General features: G+C 38.8%; 2 protein-coding genes across 2 annotated transcripts; both read left to right on the top strand.

Moving 5' to 3' along the window:
* On the top strand, window positions 1–945 carry LOC114706346 (olfactory receptor-like protein I9). Its single transcript, XM_028888723.1, has one exon. It carries the CDS (start codon window positions 1–3, stop codon window positions 943–945), a length of 945 nt encoding a protein of 314 aa, XP_028744556.1.
* Window positions 946–8064: 7119 nt separating this feature from the next.
* Window positions 8065–9009, top strand: LOC114706347 (olfactory receptor-like protein I9). The gene has a single exon (XM_028888724.1). The coding sequence runs from the start codon at window positions 8065–8067 to the stop codon at window positions 9007–9009; it is 945 nt and encodes a 314-aa protein (XP_028744557.1).
* The last annotated feature ends 7554 nt before the right edge of the window (window positions 9010–16563 follow it).

The raw sequence follows: 16563 nt of genomic DNA, 5'->3' as shown, positions 1-16563 counted from the left end.
ATGACTAGAAGGAACCAAACTGTCATCTCCCAGTTCCTCCTCCTGGGTCTACCCATCCCAACAGAGCACCAGCAGCTGTTCTATGCCTTGTTCCTGGCCATGTACCTCACCACTGTCCTGGGGAACTTCATCATCATCATCCTCATTCTACTGGACTCCCATCTCCACACACCCATGTACTTGTTTCTCAGCAACCTGTCCTTCGCTGACCTCTGCTTCTCCTCTGTCACAATGCCCAAATTGCTGCAGAACATGCAGAGCCAAGTCCCCTCCATCCCCTATGCAGGCTGCCTGGCACAAATATACTTCTTTCTGTTTTTTGGAGACCTTGGGAATTTCCTGCTTGTGGCCATGGCCTATGACCGCTATGTGGCCATCTGCTTCCCCCTTCATTACACCAGCATCATGAGTCCTAAGCTCTGTGTGAGTCTGGTGTTGCTGTCCTGGGTGCTGACCACATTCCATGCCATGCTGCACACCCTGCTCATGGCCAGATTATCTTTCTGTGAGGACAACGTGATTCCCCACTTTTTCTGTGATATGTCTACTCTGCTGAAACTGGCTTGTTCTAACACTCATGACAATGAATTGGCAATATTTATCTTGGGAGGCCCGATAGTTGTACTCCCTTTCCTTCTCATTATTGTTTCCTATGCAAAAGTTGTCTCCTTCATCTTCAAGGTCCCTTCTTCTCAAGGTATCCGTAAAGCCTTTTCTACCTGTGGCTCCCACCTGACTGTAGTGTCACTATTCTATGGGCCAGTCATTGGTCTCTACTTATGCCCTTCTGCTAATAACTCTACTGTGAAGGAGACTGTTATATCTTTGATGTACACAGTGGTTACTCCCATGCTGAACCCCTTCATCTACAGCCTGAGGAACAGAGATGTGAAGGGAGCAGTAGAAAGAGTAGTTTGCAAAAAGCAAATTTCTTCATTCCTATGATGGTAACTCTTCAGATTTTTATATAATTTCTCTAGAAAATATTAATATTAACATTGGATGTTGCTACAGAATGTTATCTCACTGTGGATGCTTCTGTTTAGAGATCTCACAACATAACTTTCACTACACAGATTACAGGGAGTTTATAAAAGTAGTTGAATGTGGGAAATAAGTTTAGGAGATCCAAATATGCACTCGCTGTCTTGCCCATGTGCCCTGGAAATTTCAGTGTAGACAGAAAGTCATATCTGATTCCCATGGTTATACCAGGATTTTCTCATTTTGTCCAAATGTCTGCTGTGAGTGTGTTTTTATAAAATGTATACTCTATGATCTCAGATCAATACCTAATAATATTCAAGTATTTTACCACAACCAGCCCTTTTCCAGTCTTTCACAAGTTCTTTCTACAGCCTGTCATTAGATAATTACACAACTTAATTCCCTAGACCCTATCTTTATTTCATTGTCTATATTTGTTTTCTAACTTGTTTTGACTCTTAAAAGGATTTGGAAGTCTTTAGTATATTGCTCTCATTATTGTACTTTTTTCTATACCTGGTATTAATCAGTAGCCAGGGACACCTTAATGTATTTTCTCAAAATCAGATAAAAATATTTGGTTACACTTTGTTGCTTTGTTTTGTTTACTTTTATCTTCCTTTGGGGGCATGATTTTATTTTGTTTTCTTGGTTTTGGAGGGATTTGTTGTTGTATTGGTTTGTTTTTTAAAAAGATCATAAAATTGGGTGAGAAGGGAGGGGAAGAGGATCTGGAGGGTGAGAATATGATTCAAATATATTTAACTTGTAAGATTGTTTTAAATAATAAAAATAAAATATCATAATAATTATTTTAGAAAATTCTGAAGCCCAAGAAATTGATGTCTTAAACATAGGACATGGAAATATGAGACCATTATTAGAAGGAAATATCAAGAAAAAGCTTCAAGATCTGAGGGTGAACACAGACAGAAAAACAAACAAAAGAGCACAAAAACAATATCAAAAAATGCAAATTGGATTACATCAAACTAAAAAGCTTCTGGACAGTTAATGGATTTCATGGAGTTCTAAGAGTTCCTTATATAATATGTATAGCAAATCTTATCATATAATGTTTTCTCCTATTCTGATGGTTGCCTCTTTGTTGACTATTCCCAGTTATGTCTAGAAGCTCATGAAATCCTTGAAAATAAAGCAAAGGTTGGAGCCACCAGGCTCCAACAGATAGCTCCAAACCTATAGTTACATGGAGTGTACTAATGAAACTTGATGGGTTACAAAACAAAATGAATAGATTTCATAGTAGTGAATAGAGTTCTCAGTTACATATTCTCAGTTACTATAATTATTACAGTATAGCATAATTATTACAATAAATAACAGTATAGTCTCAATTCCTATATTTCTATAGTTCCATCATGGGATATAACAAAAAGTTTTACTAGATTAGAAGGTAAAGCAAATCCCAGTCACTTTGGGTTCTTAAATAAACCAGTATACAGAGAATAGAGCAGAGATTCTCAACCTTCCTAATGCTACCAGACTTTAATACAGTTCCTCAAGCTGTGGTGAACCCAACCATGAAAATATTATCATCACTACTTCAGAACTGTATTTTTGCTACTATTATGAATTCTAATGTATGTATCTGAGTTTTCCAGTGGTCTTAGGTTACCCCTGTGAAATGGTCATTCAATCCCCCCAAAGGGTCTAGATAGCTGGAATATAGATACCATTGTGCCTGGGGTTGTTGGTGCTTATAACCAAGAGAAAACGTGGTTGCTATGCAAGAGTAAAACAAGTAATACCGTGTCATTTTCTGGGGCATTCTCTAAGAAATAGTAATATTTCATATCCCAAAGTAAATGTTAATATGACCTATATTGGGCCAAATAACGTAAGAATAATGGAGATGCAGATTCCCAAAAATGAAAACTGAAGAATGGATAAATAAATGTGGAACATATACATGATGGAATACTACTCAGCAGAGAAAAACAATGACATCATGAGGTTTGCAGGCAAATGAATGGAACTAGAAAAGATCATCCTGAGTGAGGTAACCCAGACTCAGAAAGACAAACATGGTATGTACTCACTCATAAGTGGATACTAGATATAAAGCAAAGGATAATCAGACTGCAACTCACAACTCCAGGGAGGCAACCTAGTAAAGAGGAACCTAAGAAAGACACAAGGACCACCCAACAACAGAGAAATGGATGAGATCTACATGAGCAAACTGGGGGTGGGAGGGGTAATGGATGGCAAAGGTCAGGGGAAAGAGAGCTTAGGGGAGAGGGAGGTCCCAGCTGGACAGGAACAGTGGGAGAACAAGGAAAACTTGCGTTATAGCACAGCATCACTAATTACATTCAACTGATGTTTGCTATATACAATAAAGGATTAGTCAAAAACAGAATTATGGATCTAAGCTATTGCTTCAAAATAACAGAGGCATGGACTTTATTATTAGGCTGGAATATTACAGAGAGAGTAGCTCAGAAGACAGTGGTGATGGGTGACATTAAGATTTTTTCTCTAAGCTAAGGAGTCAAAAGTCACCTTAAAGAATGAGAATGTGTGTTTCATTTTTTTCTTAGCAATTAAATATTGTGTGTGATTGTGTAATTTTCACACATTCCTATCCTTAACATATATTAACAGGTATAGAAAGCAGGGTCATAGAAGTCTGATCTAAGCCAGTAACACACTCATTCCTCAAAAGGCTTTACAGGTGGGTACAGTGTATCCACAGAGTGCCAAATTGCAAACTTCGAAAATGATGTCTTCTCTGTATATTTACATGTTTACAGAGGGTTACAATGTATTCACAGAATGTCAAATTGTAACCTTTGAAAATGGTGTCTTCTCTGCATATATGTGACAGCTGTATAACTTGGTCTTACAGTGGGAAACCTAAAAATATGAGCAGAGGCTGTCTCTAACTCTTTTACTGGATTTTGGGACCCTATTCCTCAAACTGGCTTGCCTTGCCCAGCCTTAATACAAAGGGAGGTTTATAGTCTTACTGCAACTTGATAGACCATGTTTTTTGTTGTTGTTGTTGTTGTTGTTGTTGTTGTTTGTTTTGTTTTTGTTTTTGTTTTATACATGGGAGGACTGCCCTTTTCTGAATAGAAATGGGGAAGGAGTGGATGGGAGAGCAAAGAGAGGTACTGGACAGAGAAGAGGGACGGGAAACTGTGTCTGGGGTGTAAAAAAAATTAATTGATTAGTTGTTTTTTAAAGAAAGGGAAATGGTGTGTCTTTAATATCCACTTACAAAAAAAATATGTTCTAAGAAATATTATGTTATGTCCTTGAACATGTACTTTCTGGTTACTTTTAGCAACTCTTCAAACTCTCCTTGAGTTTCCTTCCCTCTCTATCACCCTCTAAAAAGTAGTCACATGTGTCACTGGCTATTATCAGTCACTTCAGTAGGTCTGTGAGAGAACTGGTCATTTAGAGGTTCTGGATAATGATTGCCTTTAATGAGTTGCTGCAGCTCCTGGACTCCTCTGGGACACAGAGCCTCTTATGTAGGGGTGCATAGCAGGGGAGGTGTGTGAAATGTGGTGTAGACACTGGAGAGGACTGCAGACCTGGTGACTTCCTGTACCGTAGTGAATAAGAAGTGTGGGATCTTTTATCATGATTTAGGAGTCACCCTTGGCCATCCAGGTAATTATCAGCAGACTGGGCTGTTTCCTTGCTGGCCTTCCAACTTGAGAGTATTTTATTTTTCTTCCTGATCACATATTCTCAGGATAGTTTTTTTTTTTTTTTTTGGATGTGATAATATTCATCTTTGCCGGTTCTCTGACTCACATTATTGTTAAATAGTGGAGTATTTGCTTTGTGATCAACATTAGCAAACATCTTATTATATATGAGGGTCTTTGTAATTACTTTTTTTCTTCATCTTGTCTCCCAAATCATATCATTTCAAAATAATAACAGGTCTGGGAAATTTATTTCAGTTCTGTAGTTTACTTTGGATTTTTGTGAGGAAAGACTGACTCTGTTCCAGGATGGACTCAAACTCATGGTGGTCTCTAGCCTCAAACTCCAAAGTGCTGTGACATAGGTCTGCACTACTACACAGGGATCAGTTTTATAGTTCTTCTGTCTTTAAATCTCTCTCTCTCCCTCTCTGTCTCTGTCTCTGTGTATGTTTCTGTCTCTATTTGTCTGTCTCTTGCTGTATCTGTGCATATAGAGGTCAGAGGGTATCTGGCATCCATGAGCTCAAATTTCACAATACACAATGTTTTATTGTTTGCCATGGCATAGGCCAGGCTAGCTGGCCTGCAATCTTTCAGAGATTCTCTTATCTCCAGCTCTTATCTTCCATAAGAGCACTGGGATTACAGACACACCTAGCCTATCCTTCATGGGGGAAGTAGAATTTGGGGAACTGGGTTATGGTGTTCCCTACATGTGTCATCCCTCCATAATACTGAAACTTGATTCTAAAGTGTACATCAATGAATGCAGCTACATTAAATACCCATCAACAGAGTGAAGTCTCTTCAGTGAGGTTTTGTGGCATGTTGGGCATGCTACCCAAATATTATAGAATTGAGCTACATACCTAACCTCACATGCCTTTAATGCACCCACCTTGCTTTCTTTGCCATCTTTTTTTTTCCGAGACGGAGTTTCTCTGTGTAGCTCTGTGCCTTTCCTGGAACTCGCTTTGGAGACCAGTCTGGCCTCAAACTCACAGAGATCCACCTGCCTCTGCCTCCCGAGTGCTGGGATTAAAGGCATGTGCCACCTCCGCCCGACTTTCTTTGCCATCTTATAGCATGCTGGGGTGTTCATTAGTCAAGACTGTCTAGAAGAAAACAGGAAAACAGAACAGAAAGAGCCATTTATTTTGAGGATACAGCTTACAGCTTAGACAATATGGGCAACTGGAGGTCTAATATCTACAAAGCCAGCCTCAAGAGTCTCTAGGAAGAGTAGAGACTGCTGGCTTGAGTCCAGAGCAGTCTGGAGAGAGAATTTTTCTTCAGAAGACAGCACATTCTCTTGTATATCCTTCAACTTGCTCCATGAGGCTTGTCATGTTGTGAAGGGTGATTTGCTAGGTCTACTGACTTCAACATTAATAATTTTGAGAATATCTTCCTAACAGCATTAAGAACTGGCACTTGTCAAAACTTGTTATCAGTGACTAAGGAAAGATCCATCACTTGATATAATGTTTATGTGAGGGAGAACTCATGATAAATTTTGCATGTCTGTACATACCTTGTGCTTCTTTTTTATCTTCAATAATTTATAAAATGACAATCATATTGATTTTCCTACATCAATATTAGAGATATCCTCTGTAGCACTCTGAGTCATCAGAATTGCTGAAAACAGTCATACTCTCATACCCTCAGTGTTTAGTAAATACCAAATTACCTTTCTGAACTTGATCACATTGTGTCAAGGTTTTGAGTGGTTAAGCTAGTTAGTTTGCATTCTGCAAAGTTTAAGTAAGTGTATGTATTCTCATTTTAATGGGAATTTTCTATTTTTAAAGGTGAAGAATTTCACTTTTACATACCTAAGTAGGCATTATAGCCAAGAAATATTGAGGAAACTTTGGTAATATCCAGGTACCTAGTGTTGTAAAATAAGATAAAAAAAAATATCCAGGTACCATGCCAAGTGTTAAAATAAAATTTAAAAAAATCCAGGTGCCATGCCAAATGTTAGCCCTGTTACAAGATTAAAGCAGACATGATTTTTCTTGCATGTAATTTGAATTCTGGTGGGAAGTCTGCTCTAAACCAGTGATCAGGAGCACCAGGGAGCTGAAGGTTGAGTTCAGAATGCTATGTGAGCATGGAAGTAGATCTTACCAAGCAGGTAGGCAAAGATTTTTCTAAGCAAGCATAGCTACTATACATGAAGAATAAGTAGAAATAAGTCAGATAAAGCACAATCTGAGGGAAGAAGTTAACAGTTACAAGGAAAAAAGTTGAAGAATGGAGACTGGAAATTATGGCTTCAGTTGTTATCCACAGAGAAGTGGAATGCAAGAGTCACTGTGAGCCCTTATGTGGCCTAAAGGATATGCACAGGTCTAGCAATAATGTATCACTTGTGCATTCAAAAAGAATGTTCCTTTATCTTAAAAGCAATGATAATTCCTTGAAACATTTATTAGAAAAGAGAAAATCAGATTGCTATCTTAGATTGCAAAGGTGTAAATGAAGAATATTAAAGGAGGGCACTGAGGCAGGAAATGGGGGTATGAATTAAGAATCTAATATGATATTGCTAGAGATGCACCTTGTTCTAGGAATATGGTCTCATGGTGAGGAATGCATGGGGTAGAAATACAATGAAGAAGAGAATTACAATGCCCTAGATTAAAGTGAAAGAAATAAGTGGATGCAATAAAATATATCCTTTTTTATTCTTAATTACTTTTACTAACATTAGAGACAGAAAAGGAAGGCCCTACAAGAATAGGGTCATCAGTTTCTTTGTGAATCTATTGTGACACAACATCCTTGATACACCCAAAGGAAGGTAATTAGTTAATGATGGCATGTATATTCTGTAGTTAGGAAAAACAACTATAGCTGAATTTTAAGTGGCAATATAACTTTAGTGTATATAAAATTTTTCTTGGAGAGATAGATAAACAGATGGACAGAGAGACTGGAAGACAGTCAGACAGATGATAAATAGATAGATAGATAGATAGATAGATAGATAGATAGATAGATAATGGAAAACATCTTTAGAGCCATCACACTGTGAGAGAATGATGAAGCATGAGGCAATCAAATTTGTCTAGGATGACTAACCAAATAAGCTCAAGAGAAACAAGTAGATTTAATGCAAATCAAATAAAAAAAACTTTTTATAAAAAGACTAGTTGGTGAAATATGTTGAACAGATTTAATAAGTCCTTAATAAATATTAATATAGACATGTTAATCTGAACAGTATACTTATTGTGATAATGTTTTGTAGAGTATGTAAATATGTTACATGTTCTGTTCATTATCCAATGAATTTGAAATATTTTCACCTTCATTTGGAATGTTAAGTGCCACTATTATTTTTTTTCTGAAAAGGCATTGGAGTAAACAGATGACTAGAAGGAACCAAACTGTCATCGCCCAGTTCCTCCTCCTGGGCCTGCCCATCCCCGCAGAGCACCAGCACCTGTTCTATGCCCTGTTCCTGGCCATGTACCTCACCACTGTCCTGGGAAACCTCATCATCATCATCCTCATTCTACTGGACTCCCATCTCCACACACCCATGTATTTATTTCTCAGCAACTTGTCCTTCTCTGACCTCTGCTTCTCCTCTGTCACAATGCCCAAATTGCTGCAGAACATGCAGAGCCAGGACCCATCCATCACATATGCAGGTTGCCTGACACAAATGTACTTTTTTGTGTTTTTTGGAGTCATGGAGAGTTTCCTTCTTGTAGTCATGGCCTATGACCGCTATGTGGCCATCTGCTTCATCCTTCATTACACCATTATCATGAGTGTTAAGCTCTGTGTGAGTCTGGTGTTGCTGTCCTGGGTGCTGACCACACTTCATGCCATGCTGCACACCCTGCTCATGGCTAGACTGTCATTCTGTGAGGACAACATGATACCCCACTATTTCTGTGATGTGTCTACTCTGCTGAAACTGGCTTGTTCTAACACTCATGACAATGAATTGGCAATATTTATCTTGGGAGGCCCTATAGTTGTACTCCCTTTCCTTCTCATCATTGTTTCCTATGCAAAAGTTGTTTCCTTCATCTTCAAGGTCCCTTCTTCTCAAGGTATCCGTAAAGCCTTTTCTACCTGTGGCTCCCACCTGTCTGTAGTGTCACTATTTTATGGGCCAATCATTGGTCTCTATTTATGTCCTTCAGCTAATAACTCTACTGCGAAGGGGACTGTCATGTCTTTGATGTACACAGTGGTGACTCCCATGCTGAACCCCTTCATCTACAGCCTGAGAAACAGAGACGTGAAGGGAGCATTACAAAGAGTAGTTTGCAAAAAGCAAATTCTCTCATTCCTGTGATGGTAACTCTTCAGATTTTTATATAATTTCTCTAGAAAATATTAATATTAACATTGGATGTTGCTACAGAATTTTATCTCATTGTGGATGCTTCTGTTTAGAGATCTCACAACATAACTTTCAATACACAAATTACAGGGAGTTTATAAAAGTAGTTGAATTTGGGAAATAAGTTTAGGAGAACCGATTATGCACTCATTGTATTGCCCATATGGTCCTGGAAAATACAGTGTAGACTAAAGTCACATCTGATTCCCATGGATATTCCAGGATTTTCTCATTTTGTCCAAAGGAATGCTGTGACTGTGTGATTCTAAATATGTAGTCAATGATCATAGATCAATAATTAATAATATTCAAGTATTTTACCTCAGGCAGCCCTGTTCCAGTCTTTCACATGTTCTTTCTACAGCCTGTCATTAGATAATTACATCACTTAAGTCCCTAGACCCTATTTTTATTTCATTGTCTATAGTGGTTTTCTGTCCTGTCTTGACTTTTAACAGGCTTTTTTATGCATTTAGCATATTGCTCTCATTATTGTACTTTTTTCTATACCTGGTATTAATCAGTATATTAATCAGGGACACCTTAATGTATTTTCTCAAAATCAGATAAAAATATTTGGTTACAGTTTGTTGCTTTGTTTTGTTTAATTTTATCTTCCTTTGGGGGAATGATTATATTGTTTTCTTGGGTTTGGAGGGATTTGTTGTATTGGTTTGTTTTTTAGAAAGATCTTAAAATTGGGTAAGAAGGGAGGGAAGAGGATCTAGAGGATGAGAATATGATTCAAATATATTTAACTTTTAAAATTGTTTTAAATAATAAAAACAAAATATACTAATAATTTTTAAAAAAATTCTCAAGCCCAAGAAATGATGTCTTAGACATAAGACATGGAAATATGAGACCATTATTAGAAGGAAACCTCAAAGAAAAGTTTCAAGATTTGGGGGTGAACACAGACAGAAAAAAAAGAGCACAAAAAACAATATCAAAAAGAGGCAAATTGGATTACATCAAACTAAAAAGCTTCTGGACAGTTAATGGATTTTATGGAGTTCTAAGAGTTCCTTATATAGTATATATAGCAAATCTTATCATATAATGTTTTCTCCTATTCTGAAGGTTGGCTCTTTGTTGACTATTCCCAGTTATGTCTAGAAGCTTATGAAATCCTCAAAAATAAAGCAAAGGTTGGAGCCACCAGGCTCCAACAGATAGCTCCAAGCCGATGATTACATGGAGTGTTCTAAGTAAACTCAATGGATCACAAAACAAAATGAATAGTCATGAATGCAAAAAGAGATTTGTGAGGAGGAGGAATATGTCAGGGAGCTTAGGGAAGTGGAGGATGAGAGTTGTGTACATATCTGAAATTATCTAAAGTTATCTTAAAAATAAGTCACAACTGCACACAATGCAAATATCAATGTATTGTGGGGAGCCCTGATTCAATGGATACATTGGTAGCATAGCTACTGCATTTTATGCTCAGGGAACATAACAGGATTGGGAAGATTGTGAGAGTCAGAATGCCAGGAAGGCAATTGAAAAATGTACTATACATCTAAACTGAGAATTCTTTTTTTTTTCTTTTTTATTTATTTATTTTATTTTATTTTATTTTACAATACTATTCAGTTCTACATAACAGCCACAGATTCCCTTGTTCTCCCCCTTCTTGCCCCCTTCCCTCCCCCCAGCACACCCCCCATTCTGACCTCCTCCAGAGCAAAGCCTCCCCCGAGGACTGAGATCGACCTCATAGACTCAGTCCAGGCAGTCCAGTCTCCTCCTCCCAGATTGAGCCAAACGTCCCTGCATAAGTCCCAGGTTTCAAACAGCTATCTCATGCAATGAGCCCAGGACCTGGTACCACTGCCTAGATGCCTCCCAAACAGATCAAGCCAATCAACTGTCTCACCTATTCAGAGGGCCTGATCCAGTTGGGGGCCCCTCAGCCTTTGGCTCACAGTTCATGTGTTACCTTTCATTTGGCTATTTGTCCCTGTGCTTTATCCAACCTTGGTTTCAACAATTCTCACTCATATAAACCCTCCTCTTTCACTAATTAGACTCCCGGTGCTCCACCCAGGGCCTAGCCATGGATGTCTGCATCCAGATTCCTCAGTCCTTGAATGGGGTTTCTGGCACAACTATTAGGGTGTTTGGCCATCCCATCATCAGAGTAGGTCAATCCCGGCTGTCTCTCGACCATTGCCAGCAGTCTTTTGTGGGGGTATCTTTGTGGATTTCTGTGGGCCTCTTTAGCACTTTGTTTCTTCCTTTTCTCATGTGGTCTTCATTTACCATGGTCTCCTATTCCTTGTTCTCCCCCTCTGTTCTTGATCCAGCTGGGATCTCCTGCTCTCTCCCTCTCGACCCTCACCCTTCATTGCTCCCACTCATGTCCAGGTTTTTCATGTAGATCTCAGCCATTTCTCCATCATTGGGCAATCACCATGTCTTTCTTGGGGTCCTGTTTTCCAGGTAGTGTCCCTGGTGATGTGAGTAGCAGTCGAGTCATCTTTGTTCCACATCTAGTATCCTCCTATGAGTGAGTACATACCATGTTTGTCTTTCTGAGTCTGGGTTACCTCACTCAGGATAATTTTTTCTAGATCCATCCATTTGCCTGCAAACCTCATGATGTCATGGTTTTTCTCTGCTGAGTAGTATTCCATTGTGTATATGTGCCACAATTTATTTATCCATTCTTCAGTTGAAGGGCATCTAGGTTGTTTCCAGGTTTTGGCTATTACAAACAATGCTGATATGAACATAGCTGAGCAAGTGCTCTTGTGGTATGATTGAGCATTCCTTGGGTATATGCCCAAGAGTTGTATAGCTGGATCTTGGGGGAGATTGATTCCCAATTTTCTAAGAAAGTGCCATATTGATTTCCAAAGTGGTTGTACAAGCTTGCATTCCCACCAGCAGTGGAGGAGAGTTCCCCTAGTTCCACATCCTCTCCAGCATAAAGTATCTACAGTGTTTTTGATCTTAGCCATTCTGACAGGTGTAAGGTGGTATCTCAGAGCTGTTTTGATTTGCATTTCCCTGATGATTAGGGATGCTGAGCAATTCCTTAAATGTCTTTCAGCCATTTGAGTTTCCTCTGTTGAGAATTCTCTGTTTAATTCTATAGCCCATTTCTTAATTGGACTGTTGGTCGTTTTGACGTCTAATTTCTTGAGTTCCTTATATATTCTGGATATCAGTCCTCTGTCAGATGTGGGGTTGGTGAAGATCTTTTCCCATTCTGTAGGTTGTCGCTTTGCCTTGTTTACCATATCCTTTGCTCTACAAAAGCTTCTCAGTTTCAAGAGGTCCCATTGATTGATTGTTTCTCTCAGTGCCTGTGCTACCGGTGTTATGTTTAGGAAGTGATCTCCTATGCCAATGCGTTCAAGACTACTTCCTACTTTCTCTTCTAGCAGGTTCAGAGTAGCTGGATTTATCTTGAGGTTCTTGATCCACTTGGACTTAAGTTTTGTGCATGGTGAGAGATATGGATCTATTTGCAGCCTTCTACACATTGATATCCAGTTATTCCAGCACCATTTGTTGAAGATGCTTTCTTTTTTCCATTGTACACTTTTGGCTTCTTTGTCAAAAATTATATGTTCGTAGGTGTGCAGATTAATGTCAAGGTCTTCAATTCGATTCCATTAGTCCACATGTCAGTTTTTATGCAAATGCCAAGCTGTTTTTATTATTGTAGCTCTATAGTAGAGCTTGAAGTCAGGGATGGTGATGCCTCCAGGGGTTGTTTTATTGTACAGGATTCTTTTGGATATCCTGGGCTTTTGTTTTTCCATATGAAGTTGAGTATTATTCTTTCCAGGTCTGTGAAGAATTATGTTGGTATTTTGATGGGGATTGCATTGAATCTGTAGATTGCTTTTGGTAAAATTGCCATTTTTACTATGTTGGTCCTGCCTATCCATGATCATGAGAGATCTTTCCATTTTCTGACATCTTCTTCAATTTCTTTTTTCAGGGACTTAAAGTTCTTATCATATAGGTCCTTCACTTGCTTGGTTAGTGTTACCCCAAGGTATTTTATGTCATTTGTGGCTATTGTAAAGGGTGATGTATCTCTGATTTCCTTCTCAGCTTCTTTGTCCATTGTATATAGGAGGTCTACTGATTTTTTTGAGTTGATCTTGTATCCTGTTATGTTGCTGAAGGTGTTTATAAGCTTTATCAATTCCTGGGTGGAATCTTTGGGGTCACTCAAGTATACTATCATGTCATCTGCAAATAGGGAAAGCTTGACTTCTTCCTTTCCAATTTGTATCCCCTTAATCTCCTTATGTTGTCTTATTGCTCTGGCTAGAACTTCAAGTACTATATTGAATAAGTATGAGGAGAGTGGACAGCCTTGCCTCATTCCTGATTTTAATGGAATTGCTTTGAGTTTCTCTCCATTTAATTTGATGTTGGCTGTTGGCTTGCTGTAAATTGCCTTTATTATGCTTAGGTATGTTCCCTGTATTCCTGATCGCTCCAAGACTTTTATTGTGAATGGGTGTTGGATTTTGTCGAATGCCTTTTCTGCATCTAGTGAGAAGAACATGTGTGTTTTTTCTTTGAGTTTAAACAGAGAATTCTTAAGAGAAGAATCTCAAATAGCCAAAAGACATTTAACGAATTGCTCAACATCCTTATTCTTCAGAGAAATGCAAATAAAAATGATTCTGAGATACCATCTTATACTTGTCAGAATGGCTAAGATCAAAAACAGATGACAGCTTATGTTGAAGAGGATCTGGAACAAGGGGAACACTCCTACTGTTGGTGGGAGTGCAAACTTGTACAGCCACTTTAGAAATCAGTATAGTGGTTTCTCAGAAAAGTGAAAATCAATCTTCTTCAGGACCCAGCTATACCGCTCTTGGACATATACCCAATAAATGCTCAATCATACCACAAGGACACATGCTCAACTATGTTCATAGCAGCATTATTCATAATAGCCAGAACCTGGAAAAACCTAGATGCCCCTCAACTAAAGAATGGATAAAGAAAATTTGGTGCATATACACAATAGAGTACTAATCAGCATTTAAAAAATACCAACGACATCATGAAATTTGCAGGCAATGGAAAGAATTAGAAAATATATCATCCTGAGTAAGGTAACCCAGACTGAGAAAGACAAACATGGTATGTACTCACTCATAAGCAGATACTAGATGTAAAGCAAAGAATAACCAGACTACAACTCACAGCTCTAGAGAGGCTAGCTAACAAGGAGGACCCTAAGAAGGGCACATGGATCACCCTGGGAAGGGAAAATAGATTATATATCCATGAGTAAACTTAGGAGGGGGGAATATAGGGTAGGGGAAGGGGAATGAGGACATAAAGGAACAAGATGGTTGAAGTGGAACAGGGACAGAATGAGAGAGCAAAGAAAAAGATAGCATGATAGAGAGAGACATCATGAGGATAGGGAGAAACCTGATGTGAGGGATGTGGTGATATTTTATTTGTGTTGAAATGTGGTAATATTTTACTTGTATGTAAAATAAATCAAGTTTCCCTGCAGATCAGAGGACATAGCCAGCCATAAACAAAAGTCAGGTGTTGGTAGCACATACCCTTAAGACAATCACATGGCAGGCAGAGTCTCTGTGTGTTCAAGGACACAGCCTTTTGTGGTGACACATGGCTTTAATCCCAGTACCAACAATAGAGACCTGGAGGTCTGTACAGACAGACAGTGATGAGGAAATGAGGTGGCTGGACTAAGAGTCAATGAGAAGGCAGAACAGCAAGGCAATAAAGGTGCAGGTTAGACAGGGAAGAGGCTGGGTCTCTGGGGAAGCTATGGCAGCATGGTGAGCTAAGATTAGCTGGTGGATATTCCTATTACTCAGATCGCTACACTTTTTACCCCTGTATTTGGCTCTGTGTTTCTTATTTAATAAGACTGTTTAAAAATTCATCTACATAGGGAAGTTCCCAGGAATGCACCAGGATGACACCAGCTTAGACTACTAACGATAGTGGAGAGGGTGCCTCAACTGGCTTATCCCAGTAATCATGTTGGTGAATACTCTAGCTGTCATCAAAGAGCCTTCATCCAGTCACTTATGGAAGCAGATGCAGAGATCCACAGCCAAAAAACAGGCCAAGCTCCAGGAATCCAGTTGAAGAGTGAAAGAGGGATTCTATGAGCAAGGGGCATCAAGATCATGATGGGGAAACCTACAGAGACAACCAAACCAAGCTAGTGAGAACTCATGAACTTTAGGCCAACAGCTGTGGAGCCTCCATGGGACTGGACTAGGCCCTCTGCATAAGTAAGACAGTTGTGTAGCTTGATATGCTTAAGGGCCCCCCTGGCAGTAGGATCAGGATCCATCCCTGGTGCATAAGTGGGCTTTTTTGAGCCCACCATCTATGGTGAGACACCCTGCACAGCCTTGATGCAGGAGAGAGGGACTTGGACCTGTCTCAAATGAATGTACCAGACTCTGCTGACTCCCCACAGGAGGCCTTACCTTGTTGGAGGAGGGAATGGGGGATGGTTTGAGGGAACGCTTGGGGAACAGGAGGAGAGAAGAGAGGGTGATCTGTGGTTGGTATGTAAAATAAATTTAAAAATTCAAAAAAAAAAAAAGAAAATACCAGGAAGTCTGCTGTGTGAATGCCTTTCTTAGAAATGTCTACTTAAATGAGGCCTGCACAATGACATTATCAGTAGACATGTTAATACAGGAGAGGGAAAAAATCTCACAGGGTCCTACCCATAGATAAAGATCTACAGGCAGCTATTAACTGCTGAGAGAGAAAGAATTACGTTCTCCCTGGCATGAGCCCTGATTAGTTTTCCAATGCAAAGTGGTGAGCCCTGAAATCATATCCACACAAACAACAAATATGAGCTCAGCAGGTTGTATTTATTTAATTTTAGATGGTAGATAGATAGATAGATAGATGATAGAAAGATGGATAGATAGATAGATAGATAGATAGATAGATAGATAGATAGATATGTAACAATAATAAAAGAGGAAAAAGCTATTGTGTTGAGAGAGCTGATATGGGATAGATTAGAGGGAGGAAAGGGGTAGTGATGTGATTATATTTAATCACAAATGTAAAAATAAAATAACTTAGTATTAATAAAACAATAAAATAATAGTTATTACCCATTTGTATACTTCCTGGGAATATTCTCAATGGTCTCTATATCCAACCACAGAGATACCTGCTCATTCATGTTCATTGTTGCTCTATACACAATGGCCAGGATGTAGAAACATCCCAGATCAATGCTTCTCAACCTTCCTAATGCCACGAACACTTTAATACAGTTCCTCATGTTGTCACAATCTCAACCATAAAATTATTTTTATTACTACTTCATTACTGTAATTTTGCTACTATTATAAATCATAATGTAAATATCTGATATGCAGGATATTGATATGCAACCCCTCAAGCCACAGGTTGAGAACCACTGTGCTAGATGTCTATCAACTAATAAGTGAATAATGAAAACGTGTACATTTACGTAATGGAATATCATTC

The sequence above is a fragment of the Peromyscus leucopus genome, chromosome 8b (genome assembly GCF_004664715.2).
Source record: "Peromyscus leucopus breed LL Stock chromosome 8b, UCI_PerLeu_2.1, whole genome shotgun sequence".
Lineage (NCBI taxonomy): Eukaryota > Metazoa > Chordata > Mammalia > Rodentia > Cricetidae > Peromyscus > Peromyscus leucopus.
This window is presented reverse-complemented; position numbering and strand designations above follow the sequence as displayed.

Coding starts and splice junctions, on each gene's coding strand:
- LOC114706347 (XM_028888724.1), top strand. CDS start 8,065: ATGACTAGAAGGAACCAAACTGTCATCGCCCAGTTCCTCCTCCTGGGC.
- LOC114706346 (XM_028888723.1), top strand. CDS start 1: ATGACTAGAAGGAACCAAACTGTCATCTCCCAGTTCCTCCTCCTGGGT.